Source organism: Balearica regulorum, chromosome 5 (assembly GCF_011004875.1).
Source record: "Balearica regulorum gibbericeps isolate bBalReg1 chromosome 5, bBalReg1.pri, whole genome shotgun sequence".
NCBI lineage: Eukaryota > Metazoa > Chordata > Aves > Gruiformes > Gruidae > Balearica > Balearica regulorum.
In genome coordinates, this window is record NC_046188.1 from 5,473,014 (window position 1) to 5,487,964 (window position 14,951).

The window sequence follows — 14,951 nt, forward strand, 5'->3', positions numbered from 1 at the left end:
GAAACCAGACTTGCATTTACTCCACTGTTCAAAGAGCAACTCTGACACAAAAAAGCAATTAAAAAAACCCTGACAAAATAGATATTAATTCCATAATCAGCAAATCAGCCTTCTGCACCTTCTTTCCAGTGCTGTAAAACCCATTGTTCTCTACAGCCTGAATTCAATCTTGACCCTGCTTCAAAAGTAGAGGGTGGGACCACATGACTTTCTGAGGTCCTTATTAATCTGAATTATCCTGTAATACCTAGGAATACAAGCACTAAGAACTATACCTGCCATACAGCTTAGCCATTGTTGAATTGGCCAGTTGCAAAGGTTAGACCATAGGAAAATCCAAGTCAATAAAGATTAAGCTCCCGTACGACACACTGGCACAGTGAGTCTATGGCATGCTCAGGTACAGGAAACAGCTAGCGATTCCATGAACCAACTATCAAACATTAATCACAACAAGGCAACCTTGGGCTGGAGAGGACCCATATTTCATTCTATCAAGGCTGACATCAACCACAATTTTGCAGAATAAGAAGCCTGCCTTCAGGTTACCACAGTGCAAAAAGGTGATCTTTCATCCTGTCACTCCAAATTGTTCTGTTTTACTGAGTTGAATCAACTAGGCTCTGTTAGCAGTTGCCTCCTGTGTTGCCAGACGGGGAAGCTCAAAGCCACCTGTGAATCAGGAGGGGACAAGATGACAAGCAACTGCTTGACTGATGAAGATTCTGTTCTTGGAATAGTTCCTGTCTATCCTGCCAAAACGTCTTGGCTGAAGAGTGTGTGGTGGCTTGGGAGGAGGGGTGAAGAGAGGGGAAGGAGTGCTGAGGATCAAAACTGCCTCCAGGTAAAGTAGGCCCAACGCAGTGTCGAAAGAGAATGGCAGGTCAGATGGAAGCACCCTAGGAGAGACTGGGCGTCTGAGAGGATATCCAGCCAAACCCAGGATTTTCTTCAGGAGGAGATAAATAATTTCTCCTTGATGTTAGTGGTAGCCTTCAGCCTTAGGGACTCTCAAAGTCCTAATCTGAGGGAATTCATTTAAAAAAAAAAATATATATTAGGAATCCCAAGTGGTCCTTTATTGGGACAAAAAGATGTTTTGTGGTTTACAGTTCATAATGGAGAAGGACAAATAGGATGGCTAGAAATACCATTCACTGTTGCATATGGAAAAAATTCTCTATTTCTTCAGCTCCCCTGGGATGGATAGCAGACAATATTTCTGTAATGGCCTGACAAGCACTGGCGAGAAGATGGATCCAGGAAAGCATGAGGGCGAAAGTAGTGAGAACATATGAGGGCAGCTCATAAACAGAGCCCTGCAGGAAGCAGACAGACATGAGGTGCACCCCAACAGACTGCCAGAGTAGCTCTGAAATGTCAAACAGCCTGAGAAGTCACTCAGAGCAGGACCAGCACTGCAGAACTCCACCTATAAAGGAAAGTTCACTGTATTCAGTGTGGAAGAAGAGACCCAGAAAATAAACTGTCAAGGACAAGGGAAGAAAGCCCATTTCTAAGAGAAGCCAGTGATGGAACAGACGGATGGCATCTGTAGATTGTCTAACTTGTATCGTACCTCATTGTGCAGTCTTAGACAAATGCGCAATCATCAGTCGACCAAACGGTCAGACAGCAGCTGTCACTCATGCAGGCAGAGCTGGGATCCAAGGGGGAGCAAAATGAGAGGGCCTGTTCTTCTCTGCCAAGGACCAGCAGGTGTGGAAGGAGAGAGATGCCAAGCAGAAGGGAACCAAGCTAGAAGAAAACTCATTTTGTTTGAAGTTAGCCAGTGTCAGATTAAAGAAATCAAAGACTTGTTTAGAGTAAAGCAAAGAGAAATAAAGGAAGCATTTTTCAGATTTCAGTCCAAGCCTTTTGTCCAGTTTAACCTCTTTTCTCTTGTTCCTCCATTTGCTCGTTTTCTTCATCAGTCACAACAGAATGGCTCCTCCAGAAGAGACTCATCCCTTGGTTTTGAGATCTCCAAAGAGACCAAGATCAAAGCAATTCAGGAAGCACAGTTTTCATGCCTGCATCACCATGTACACTAACATGCTTCTTCACACAGCACTGTCAATGGTGATAAATCCACAAGCAACACTGTGCCATAGCAGCCAGAGCTACTCTGCAGCCTTTGTAAAGACAACTACTAAACACCAAAAGGCAGTATTTGCTTGCTATCAGATTCTCTGTTCTCTAGTCTACCATCAGACTTCCAAATGAAACAAAAATCAGCTCTAGATTCTTCCATTTGCCCGGGAAAATGAAATCCAATGGGCCAAGCAAGCTGAAAGGGCTGAATGCATTACAGTCTTCAGGGGTCAAAATAACAAGTATCAGTGGGCTTCCTTGGCCTCTACAAATAGGTGAGGCAATCTTACCCTTTAGGCATCTCATTTTAGCTGGTTGAAACAAGTTGCTTGCATCCCTTTATAAGCGATGAAGTGGCTGAGACTCTTCTAGGAAGCAAATCATCTGTCCTACTTCAGTTATATGCGAGGATTAATCAGACTTTGGAATAGCTCTCCTCTCTCTTCGTCCATGATACAGGGAGCCTACACAACTAGCACACTACATATTTAAATATTTAAATTGACAGAGTGGGAATTTGGTGATAGCAAGTCCTGCACGATGTTACCATGCCTTGAGAACTGTTCCTTTTTTGCCTCTTTTGCCTCCAGTTACGTCTTGCATGGCAGTGCAAAGTAGCTGTGTCCTCTTCTACAATCTTGTTTCATCACAGAATTGACTCCGTTCCATTTTCCCCTTGGAAGCCACATAGTTTGACATCCAAAAAAACCCATCCCACTAAATTAAAACAAAAAATTAAAAATGTTATGTCACTTTCCCCTAGCTTCCTCAGCACATCTAGTTCCTTTTATGTCTATTTTATACAGAGTAAGTTCTGCTCAAGAATGAGAGCCATTTCTCGTCTTTTATGGCCTGAAGCAATTTGCTGGCACTTAAAGGAAAGTACACTTCCATTCAAAGATCTAGACAAGTGTAAGAGTGTATCTGACAGCACACCATATAACTCTCACAATTTTTTACACCAAGTTGACAGATTCTTACGAGTTTCTAAGAGTAAAGGGCAGACGTTTTCTGAGCCTGATTAGAGTTTTATTCAGTCCTTGAAATAAAGAACCAAGATGAACTCTCTCCCTTAGCTGATATTGCTGCTGATTTCTGCCCTCACAACATGACTGAACAGTTGAGCACTAAGCACTCCCGTTGAATCATTATTTTCTGCCTTCTCTTTTTAAGCTAGGCCCCTAACGTTTCTAAATGTACCATTTTTTTACATGAAACAAAACAGAAAACTGCCCACCTTCCTGTTCGTTACCTCATACGGTGGGTCTGAATTGAAAACACCAACATGGAGAGAATTACGCATTGCACAAAGAATAGCTTGGGTTTTCTCAATGTGCGTGGTGTCTTAAATGGGAAACAAACTACGTTTTGGATCATATTGCTGCCACACGAGGCATTCTCCCTCTGGTGGTCTGATCTGAGGGTACGTTCCGGAATAATTTCCTAGAGGGAAAGTGACAGCTCTTTCACACCCTTCCCCTCCTCCCTACACACAACCAGCAGTATTATTCTTACAGGATCATTATTTATCAAGACCAAATAAAGTAATTTCCTTTAAAGCAAAGTGCCTTCATAGTATAAAGACTTCAGAGTGATCTTTGCTCGTCTTTGTAGGGGCTACCACCGCCTACTGCACCTGGGACATGTCTTTTTGTACCCCCAAAGCCCCTTTAACCTACCTTTCAATTTTCAAAAGAAAGAGACACTCTTTGTTTCTAACAAAAGCACCACCTTAGCACCTAACTTGCCAACAAATTAAGTGCTATCAGCTAAACAGGGCTCCACTGTCTGCTCTGAGTTATCCACCAGTCATGGTATGTTTTAATTTGATTAGTGATTGGGCTAAAAGCAGCTAAATAAAAATTATAATGCCCAAGAGCCACTTAGACTTGTTCAGACACTTTAAATACCAAATCCCTTCAGCAATATAACATTATCTTTATAGACAAAACTGAGTTTAAAAGTACAAATCTAATTGATCTCAAGTGCATTGGAATTACTATATTTAGGCACTGGATTATGTGCTACAGAAAGCCTCATGCTATGTAGGCAACAAAACTAATTGTGGAAAGACAAAGGTATGTGTCTAACGTGCTTATGGACTTTTAAAAATTCATATTTTCATTGAAGCTGGCAAAGTTACAGCTGCTCACCAGCAGTGTATTTGGCACAGCGCCCTATATGTTGAGCAAACATAAGCCGGCTATTTCTGGTCTCTTTCAGAAGACCTAGACTTCAAGGCCTACCTCAAAATTACTATTTAAGGCTCTCACTGTTCAAGAAGAAAAAAGTAAATTAAAACCCAGCAAATTGATTCTCAACAGCTAAGCAAGACTTTCTTGACTTTAGTCTCAACTGGGGGCTCAGTTCATGTAGGTATTTATGGCAGATGCTCAGACACCATATGGATAGCGTTACACTTTTAAAGGATGCCATTACACTTTTAAAGAAGCTTTTCAAATATTATAAGCTATTTCAGAATAAACGAGTTACCTAGACAAGAGGAAGCAGCAATCTATCCCCATAGCCACTTCTGAGATTAATATATACCAGCATGTACTAAAAAAAGACACAGAAACAGAGAGATTCACCAGAAGTTGTGTCTGGCTGAAAAGGGAATTCATTTTAGAGTCTTCAGATGGATGCATGGATTCTGCCTGCTGTGAACTCGGCTGCTGCGTGCAACTCAGTTGCCTGCCTGCAGACAGACATCCCTGGGAGGGAAAAAGCAACAAAATCCATTTTTGCCTGAATACAACCCCATACCTGCATCTCAGAACAAAACAACCATCAAGATACACTTGCAGACAACATGATTCAAGATATCCCTCTAAAACGTAATGGCTCACCCCATGTTGTACTTTCTGCTGAACATGGGATTTTCCAGTGACAACAAGGACCAGAGAGGAGTCTCTCCTCTTTCTCCCCCTTTATAGAAGGAGATACATTCACTAGATAAAAACCCCTAACTTTACCCTCAGAAGCTGCCAGAAAAATGCATGAAGAGGGAAAACCAGCAACCAGCATCACAGAAAACAAAAGATGTCTTAAAAATAAAAAAAGTTAACAGTGATCTTCAGAGGGAATCCACGTATTAAGCACCTAAACCGAGGCTGTACCCCAGTGTTAATACAAGGGGCTGGGCTGGGTCTTGGAGATTTCATTTCAAAATGTTTCCTAACAGGCTAGGGAGAGCAGGAGTGAAAGCGATTTGGATCAAAAATTCCACAGAAAAGCAAACATCTTTCTAGGTTGAAGAGTATTGGGTTGTTTTTTTGATGTGGGGGAATTTTTTTTTTTTTTTTTAAAATGAGAAATTAAAATCATACACATTGGGAAACAAAGTTAAGTTAAATCTAGCCCAGCTTTGCACATTTTAACAATTCACTCTGCTGTCTGTAGAACACAGCAATATAAATATTGCTATCTCTGTTAAAATGAATTATTGACAATTTTAATACATGTTGCACAGTACATATTAATATAGAAAAATACATGTTATCAGCAGTGCAATGTTGACCATGTACTAATCCATTCCACCTGCTCAAATATTAGTGCAAATAATTATATATTTGTAATGCATCATTGCTGTCTAGTTTGAATCTCTGCCTCCAGAATAAATGTCTCTTCTCTGAAGTTGTTTGCTATTATGAGTAAAATGTTATATATTCATACTCAAATTGACTTTGGGTGGATAAGTAAAATGAGCAACCTTCAAAAACCCACTTGTCTAAGACTTAGCAAGTCTTTTTAATGAATTGTTTACAGTAAAATGAATGTTATAAAAACGTTTTAAACAGAAGCTCATGTTAGCTGGCTTCTCTACAACACTCAAATATCACACATCAAAACAGTGTAGAGTTCAAAATGACCAACTGGCAGCATCAACCGAGGTGAACCTTAACCACGTCTTTCAGCAGGAGGTATTTACCCTGATCCTGTGCAGTTTATCTACGTATAAATTGATTCTGGGGACATCTTCTCTCCACAGTCTCACCTTTCTTTTCAAGCAAAGAGGTGGCCTTGGTGGGGCCGGACACCTAGTACAACAGCTCCTGTCTCCAATAGACTGATGGTCAAAATAGGAAAAGCAGATGTGCAACTGAGACACTTCAAGGGCTCGCTTGTGCCAGGATAGACCCTTGGGTAGAAGTGAAGTTGGAATAGGGCTGAGAAGGACAAGGGTAGCCCTGAGAACAGAGGAGATGAGGTTGAAGTGAATAAATTGCAAAGGAAGACTGTGGTGCTAACAGCCAGTTCACAAAGAGGTAGGGAGCAGAAACAGCCCCAAAACCTTATAGAGCCCCGTTGTGCACAGAAAAGGGAGGAATGAAAAGGACCGACATCTCTTAGTGCATTCTATCCTTGCTAAATCCAGGTTCAAGAACAACAAAACAGTGTGAAGAAGCTTTCAGCGACAGCCGCTGCTGCCATGACACCTGTCTCCCAAAACAGCATTTCTTCACGCTCCAGCAGCCTTATGGACAATTTTGGGTTTCAGTGAAAGAAGAGAGAGAAGTTTTAACTCTTCAAGAAGAAAAATCTGAAAGTATCACCTTTAAGATAATACTGTATGTTAAAAGATCAACTGAACAAGGTCTCCTAGAAGCCATGCTGCAAAGTTAAAGGTTTCTCTCTCTGGTAGTGTGGTAACAGAGGGGAAAGGATAGTGCAGTCCTGAGATCTGGAAAGGAAAACAGGGCATAGGGATGTAAAGCTAATAGAATAAAAAGTAAAAGCCAAGGCTGCCACATACACTAAGGCCTGTATTGACAGAGCAAGCAGTGCCCCATACAAGAGAAAAGACGATAGGCAAACACAGCTGCTTCCCCACTCTAAGATAAGCAGAAGACATGGTATAGAAATCTCCTACCACCAAAGAAATTAGGATGGAGGAAAAAAACAGACAAGCAAAGCAGTGAACATGAGTGGGCAGGAGATCTGGTTCCCTCCCCTCCATAACACAGGTGTAGAAACACTGGGAAAGAACAAACAAACAATGTGCCAGCCTTGATGTCCAGAGAGAAAATACTCTGAGGTAGGTAGATTTGTTTTCCCATCTCCACTTAGAACTAGCACAGAGGCGTTGGTGCTGGTAGATAATGCCTCAAAAGCCAAGATCCAGCAGAACATGAGGACAGAAAAGGTGCTCTTACCTTTCAGTTGTCCTCTAGAAGAGTAGCTTTTGATGCTGATGGCTGGCTTATCATCCCTGCTGCTCCTGGGACAAGAAGTGCAAAGGAGAAGAGTTGCTACCTGCATCTAAAATTAGACAAGTAATTGTTTAGGTATCTGCTTCCTTCATGTAAGAAAACCCATCACCTCAGCCTGGTTTCCCTATCCATGACACGTTCAACTCAAGTGCTAATCCAAATTAAGATAGTTATTGCCATGAAAAATTAACCCAAAGAACATCCCTCTGTTTTGAAATTTGTCAGGACTAAACTGAGTACATCAGAGTTACTGACATGCACGTATTGGCTTGAGAAACCTGGAAACAGGCCAACGTGCACTGGACCTGTGAAGGAACCCAACGAGCCTTTCCCTCTTCAGGGCACTTTGTAAGATGCAGCATTTTTGCCACATTTCCTACAGAAACTGAGCAATCAATTCAGAAAACACTCAATCACAACATCCCAGCATCACATAGATGGTGGAAGAACACTCCTTAGATACCGAAATTGTGAGTTATCTGAGGTAGTCAACCACTGAAGCAACCAGTGATTTAAAATAACTGCGAAAGCTAAGATGAAAAAAACCTCAACCCAGCCCAAGTTCTCTTCTTGATTGCAAGATAAACTGACCTGCCACCAGTCAAATACCTTGCCATTCTCAAATCAAGCACGCACCCACCATTATCCAGCTCACTGTAGCCTTCAAAGAAAAAAGAAAAAACAAACACAAACCAAAAAAACCCCAACTTGCTCAGCTCTGGCAAATTCTCCTTCCCTTTAATCAGACTGCATATTGCTGATGCGCTTCTCCTCACAGTGGCAATTAGCGGAGCTCACATTCACAGCATCACTACCTGTCCTTCACAGCACATTTACGCTCGTGTATGGATAGCCTCTTCCTGTTGAATCCAATGGTTTCCAGGTGAATGAACAGCTCCACAGCAAAGTATTTTCACCAGTCCCCGTCCTCTAGAGGCTCATTTCATTTCAGGGATTTTAATTCTGATCCTGCTTATTCTCCTAGGTTGATGTGCATGTCAGGTTTCTATTAATCACATTTTAACCTCCTCCTTCCATGTGCTATGCTACTTCATTTAAAATTGCTTCTTCTCCATATCTTTTTAGTTCATGTCTTCTTCACTTCTTACCTTCAATTTCTAAATATCTAGATCTTATTTTTCCAAGCACTTCCATTTCCCAATATTTTTTTTTTTTGTGTTGAGAAGTACTGTTACTGAACAACTCCTTCCTGCCCTCTGTGCATATGCAAACAGAATACAATACTAAATCATGTTAATAAATTATAGGACTTGTAAAAACACAGCTTACTTCCCAGCCTACAACAGTTTACTGCAAAGCCATTTTCCCCAATTGTAGACAACATAATTACACACACATATACACACCTCCTCTCAGGCATTCATTTGGCTGCCAGCCTGTTAAATGCCTACGTTCTAAGAGCGAACATTAGAGAGGCAATACTTTAAGTCATTACGTGAGCATTAAAAGGCATATTTGTATTTTGGATCGTACTTTATTGTATTCAGAAGCTGCTGGAAATATTTTCCCAAATTACATGCTATAAGAGCTCTAAACTTAAAAATGTGTGAAAATTATAGTTCCTCGCCCCATCCCAATCCAACTTGTAAAGTAAACTTATTGACAATGTAGTCTTCTCTAGAAATAGAGACTCTTTCAGTGTGTGGATGGGGAGGTCTTTTTTTTAAAAGGAAAGGGAAAGGGAAAGCTCACACCAGTGATAAATTTGATCAGTAAAAGTACTTTTATTCTTTTTTTTTTTTTAAATAGAAGGGCTTATACAATTGAGTATAAAGATATTTGAAGAACATGGAAGTGAAATGAAAAAGTATCTGGAGGGAATTCTTTTTATTGAGGAAGAGTTTACATATCTAAGTTTAAGTATTCACCTACTTTTTGCTGCCTCCTGTTAACAGGCATAATGAAAATATTGCACTGAGCATATGCATGGAAAAACACAGCTATTAAAGCAAGAAATATGGTAAATACATTTCGTACAACCTTAAAATAATTCAAACAATCATACAACAAATTCTGAAGCACTTCTGTGATCGGCAATCTTAAGATGATGTTCACTGTTCTGAAGTGTTTACAAATTGACACTTTTTTGTAGAAAGATTTTGTACTGGTTAATAAAACTACAGCCTTAAAATTGTTGGCTTTCAGTTACAGAGGTAACAGAGAGGTATTATCTGAATTCACATCAGAGCTTTTGAAAAAAATAAATGGCAGCAGTACAAGCATGTTCCTCCTCCAGTGTCCAAAACTCTTTGTGGCTTTGCCATGGCCAAGGAATAGAGCTACGCAGCTCAACAAAGCACCCAGTCTCCCCAAATACTTTGAGACAGTCTGGCATCCCTTGTTTATTGATATAATGCTCTGCTAAACATAAAATGAAGCAGAAGAACCTCAACTAACCAAGAGAAGTTCCCAATCAGTCTGTCAATATTGACTGCACCTGGGAAGTTATTAAGAAAAGAGGAAAATAACTTTATTTGACCAACCCATAAAGTAAATTTATAGAAATGCTGCTCTGAAGATGGGAGAGAAAGAAGTTTCCGTAACATACGTTGAGCCCACAGTAGAAATAAAGTGTTACAGATGATTTGTTCAGGGATGATGCAAGTTAGATTGAAGACACAAACCACAGCAGTTCCAACCCGTTTTCCACAAGAGCTCACTCCGAACAAAGGTCTATTTACAACAGTTTTCAACTGCTCGTGGAGAAGCTACCCCAGATGTTTCAAACATCACTGTTGCTTTGATTCACTCTATGCACACTCTGGGTCCATTTCAGAAACACCTTGAATAAATGCTGGAGCATAATGGACATGAGTAGCCTGTCTCCAATACTAAAATTATGATCAGTGGAAGAGAAGCTTCCGCACACTTCAACATTTTATATCGCTCAGGCACTGAGGATCAATTATCTTCAGCACAGGAATTTTCAACGCTAGGTTTTTGCTAGATTTGCTCTCTGTTCCTCCCACATGTGAACAATTGGGCTACATTTTATCCTTTCACTTTGTTATAATCTGAATTTATTTACATACAAAACAAGAGACAGAAGAAAGTTCTCTTATATTAACCCAACAATGGGCACCTTCACCTTGCAATAAGGACGCCTTAGACAAGGCAGCTGCATTTATTTTAGGAGCATGTATAAAATTCAGTGTGCCAGCATCAGAGACAAGAATGTCAGATCACACAATGCCAATACATTCTGGTGGGACCTCGACTATTAGGTGCAAAAAAACCCCAAAGCCAAAGCACCAAAAACACCCCCAAAACTTTGCACAACTTTTGTTTAGAACACTACGCAATTAATAAATTACATCCTTCTGGGACAGTGTTGCTTTTACTCCTACATCTCAAAGAAATTCCAGGCTAATTAATTAGAGCAAGAAATTACATTGAGCAGGATATTTTAAATGAAAGAAATTACTTAGAAACACCAATCAAAGATAATTTGATTATGATTAGCTGTGCTGAAGTCAAAGTCATTAAAACTGATGAAGAATGTTTTTACACTGCTCTATTCTATGTAATCCATTACCTACGCTATGCTCTGTAGTTCAAGTCTAACAAATGGTATCTGATAATTCAATACTGAAGACTAAAATGCTTTCAATGTACCACTTGCCTTCCTACACCAACATGTTTCCAATAAAAAAAAAAAAAATCAGTAGCAAGTAGATTTGCAAACTTATTCACCGGGAGAACTTTAGCTTACATGAAATACCATTCAGATTTTTACCTGCTCGCCTTCTACATAGTCATGTTTAAATATGGCTGCTGCTTTATTTTGAACAGTCATTACCCACAAAAAGTTACAACCATGGTTTGGTAAGAAATCATTCCCTGTGCTTTCTAACAACTGAGGCCTGCCCAAAGGTACAACATTTCTTTCCATGCTCTCAGCTGAAGTGACGAGCAAGACGAGCAGACCTATAATCAACACGCAGCTGAACAAAGGAGTGAAGGATGTTCTTGTCCAGGTTAGCAAGTTGTTCTCCTGAGCAAACTTGCTTTAAATTATCCGGAGCTACAACCAGAAGATTGCAAAGTGCATGCAAAGTATCAAAGAGTTGTAACACCAGCGCAATCTGTGGTTGAGAGAAAAACAGAGAAAGACAGATATTAAGTTAGAGTTGCTTGAACTCTTATGACACAATGTCCACCTAGATTCTCAAAATACTTTCTCCCTACAGAAGATTTACACGCATCATTCTCTCCTCATGTGTGCATAAATATGTATAGACACGCGCACTTACACATCTGTGGGGAGATACGCATGCAAAGTTATACACAGAACAGAATAATACGAACTCAATGCTTCTTCAATATACACACGCAGCCTACAAGCAATAAAATGGTATCAGGAAACTGGTCTTTAGGACACGCTGGTATAAAGAACTGCTAGTATAGTAACCGAATATATAACATCAGTATATAAAATGGTGATATTCAAACAGAAACAAACTATTTTTATGAAGAAAAAACATCTGATTAAAAATAGAGAGTCCTGATACTAATTTCAACATGGCTGTACATCACCAACGTGTACGTGCTTACCTTGAAGTCTTTGGCACACTTCCTATATTCAGCCACATCACAAATAGCTAACATGCCTCCCATGCAACTGTAGGAATATTGCTGAAGGTGTTCATAGATAAGTCGATGAAAACGAACTCCAAGCTCCATCAAAACTGTGTCCACATTCTTACCATCCATAGAATTTCTAATCTTTTCCACCTGCTTTCTAACATAGCCACAGACTTTAACACAAGCCTAACAAAAAAAAAAAAATAAAATTAGGTAACTTACTTTCTAGAAATGCATTCTTCTTGAAGTGGCTTCCATATCATAAGCTGAACATCAGTCACTAAGTCTTTACACTTCCCACAACACATCACTGACACTAGTCTTTTTCAAATTAGTAATTTTCTAACAGTTTTAATTTGCTACATAAAGATAAAAAATGCGAGTAGAAAGATGGATGCAAGACAATATTCAATTAAGTTATAGTTCATATCAGGCCAGAATAGAACAGTTTAATTTGGGCTTTTAATTCAAACAATGATCAACCAAGCTCTGTGTGCGTGGGGATGTGATTAAAACTCTCATCAGCTGCAATTATAAACCCTAACTAACAGCCATGCCACGTAGTACAAGACTCTGTGTCCTACTGCTCCACTTCACAGAATCATAGAATGGCCTGGGTTGGAAGGGACCTCAAAGCCCATCCAGTTCCGGCCCCCTGCCATGGGCAGGGACACCCTCCACTAGCCCAGGTTGCCCAAAGCCCCATCCAACCTGGCCTTGAACACTTCCACGAACGGGGCAGCCACAGCTTCTCTGGGCAACCTCTTTCCAGTGCCTCACCACTTCTCCCGTTCCCACCTGGCTGCAGGCATTCAGGTGGCGCTCTCACTTCTTCCCATTGACTGTAGTTTGCTCTCTACTCCTCTCTGCATTATTCCCTAACAAGAACCTAATGTAGCCTGGCACTACACCTTCTCAGCAGCTCCCAGGCTGGGATGCAGACAGATCTGGTGGTAGAGACAATGTTCTGCAGCAAAGAATGTTTATACCGTACCCACAATGCTTTGTCACGCTCCTGTCATTCTAAGGGGAAAAAGTGTCCAGGAACTAGACAGTACCTGATGCTTGATTTTCTGAAACTGACAGCTTAAAGCTAATTTATCAGCTAAAAATCTTGTTCCAAATCTGAGCCTCTTGGGCAGGGAAACAATGTGACATTTTGTCTAGCACCTACTGATTCCTGTCTGACACTAGATACAAAACTGCTAATGTCCCTTTTCAGCTTGACAAAATGGTCTACAACAGAGTTTGGAGGTGCTTAGCGTAAAATGGAATAGCTATTTAATCAAATGCATATGTTGCATAATGCATGTTCGGTAAGGAACATCTTGTACCTGGTAACACTTGTGAGCATTTGAGGCTATACTGATGAGCTGGGACTTTGTTTACTTACATTAGTATATTGAATCAGAACATTGTTTTCGTCTTCTGGTTTAAAATCTGTCTTCTTTTGCTCTGCAGCCAAGATGTGCTTCATCTGTCCAATCATACAATTCAGTGTCCTTTAAAGTTACAAATACAGATTGGGTTTTGAAGGGAACATTTTAATTTCCTTTATTTTTATATTTACATATATTAATATCATTCTGTACACAAGCAAGCAGCATAAAGCAATGAGGAAAACACCCCTCTACCTAACATTTGAGTAATCTACAGAAGATACACTAAAAGCAAAGATTTATTGTAAGCAGTAGGGTACTAGGGCAGATCAAAGGAAATACTTCATCTAAACATACACTCTTCTGAAGCTGCAATGCAATACTCTAGAGAAGATAAGCTTTATTTTAAGTAGTTAAAAAAAGGAGAATTTGCAAAAAAACCCAACCCCAACAACCGTAAAAATACTCTTTCCTCCAAGTTCAGTGTCTTGGAGCACAGCACACAGCATGCTGGCCAGCTGGTTTTAAAGGGGACACATTAATTGTACAGTAATTCATTCAAATCCAGCTCTTCAGAGAAACTGGATAGCATTCTTCAACGCAGAGGGAACCAGAAAGCTGAAGGAAGCATTCCAAAGAGTTTAGTAGAATTAGATCATGTTGCATATTACTCAGAAGCAAGCATCAGAAAACACTTGAAAAATGAAGGGGGGGAAAAAAAACCAACAACCCAAACAAACAAAAAACCACCCCCAATCCTGAACAAACAACCTCTTCCTTTACCAGAGCTTGGTATTTCTTTTGTTCTCAGAAATCTAAGAGAGTTTTACTGTGTCATTTATTTCTCCCTCACGGGATTTATCTTTTCAGAACATTATCTAAGGTCAAGGCCCTGGTTTACTTTAAGTCCAAACCAAAGGTCAAACAGCAAAGCAACTGAGAAAGGCTGCACACACCTCTCAGTGCCTACCTTTGCCAGGAACCTCCGTCTCTCCCTTCCCCCCCCTCCCCTTTTCTTCACCACCCTCACCCCTCCAACCTCCCTGAAGAAAACACAATCAAGGCCATCGCATGCTTTAAAGGATTCAAGTTGGGGTGAAGGGCAGAAGAATATATGTATCCAAAGAGGGAAAAAACTTATTTTCTATGCATAGAGCTCAGACTTGCATTTCAGATGTACTTCATTCAACATTCCACATACCAACAGAAATTTAAAGAAATTATATCTGGCATTCTCCTCAATTTCCATTTTCAACAAATACTCCCGGAAAGCTGTTTACACAGAATACACACTGAAAGAAAACCAGTTGAACTGATTTTGTTTGTCTAATAAATGACTTTCACAGAGGTAGACAACTGCTACGAATGCCATTCAAGAAGCTGCTATTAGACTCTTTCAGATTGGATAATGTTTAAGCCATCAACATTTAGAAATTTGCTTTTTTAAAACTAGATCATTCCTTTAAGCAAGACAATCAATTCTCAACAGCATCAGCAGCACCACAAAGCAGCATGTAAGCAGGCACACAAACTCATTTTACATGTAACATTCATCTCAAAACTAATCTCTTTTTTATATGTGCCAAAGCGCAAATATTTTTGAAGTCTCCGTCCACGAACCCTTGAAGGTACCATTTTTCCAACAGGGACTTGTTCTCCT

General features: G+C 40.1%; 1 protein-coding gene across 2 annotated transcripts in view; it reads right to left on the reverse strand.

Moving 5' to 3' along the window:
* Nucleotides 1-9,032: 9,032 nt before the first annotated feature.
* EXOC5 (exocyst complex component 5) overlaps nt 9,033-14,951 on the reverse strand; it is a 29,860-nt gene continuing 23,941 nt past the window's right edge. For both annotated transcript variants that reach the window (XM_075753274.1, XM_075753273.1), the window contains 3 exons: nt 13,306-13,414; nt 11,883-12,098; nt 9,033-11,413 (listed from right to left, as the gene is read on the reverse strand). In XM_075753274.1, coding sequence (XP_075609389.1) covers nt 11,225-11,413; nt 11,883-12,098; nt 13,306-13,414 — 514 coding nt within the window. In that variant the 3' untranslated portion in view covers nt 9,033-11,224. The remainder of the gene's footprint in view (nt 11,414-11,882; nt 12,099-13,305; nt 13,415-14,951) is intronic.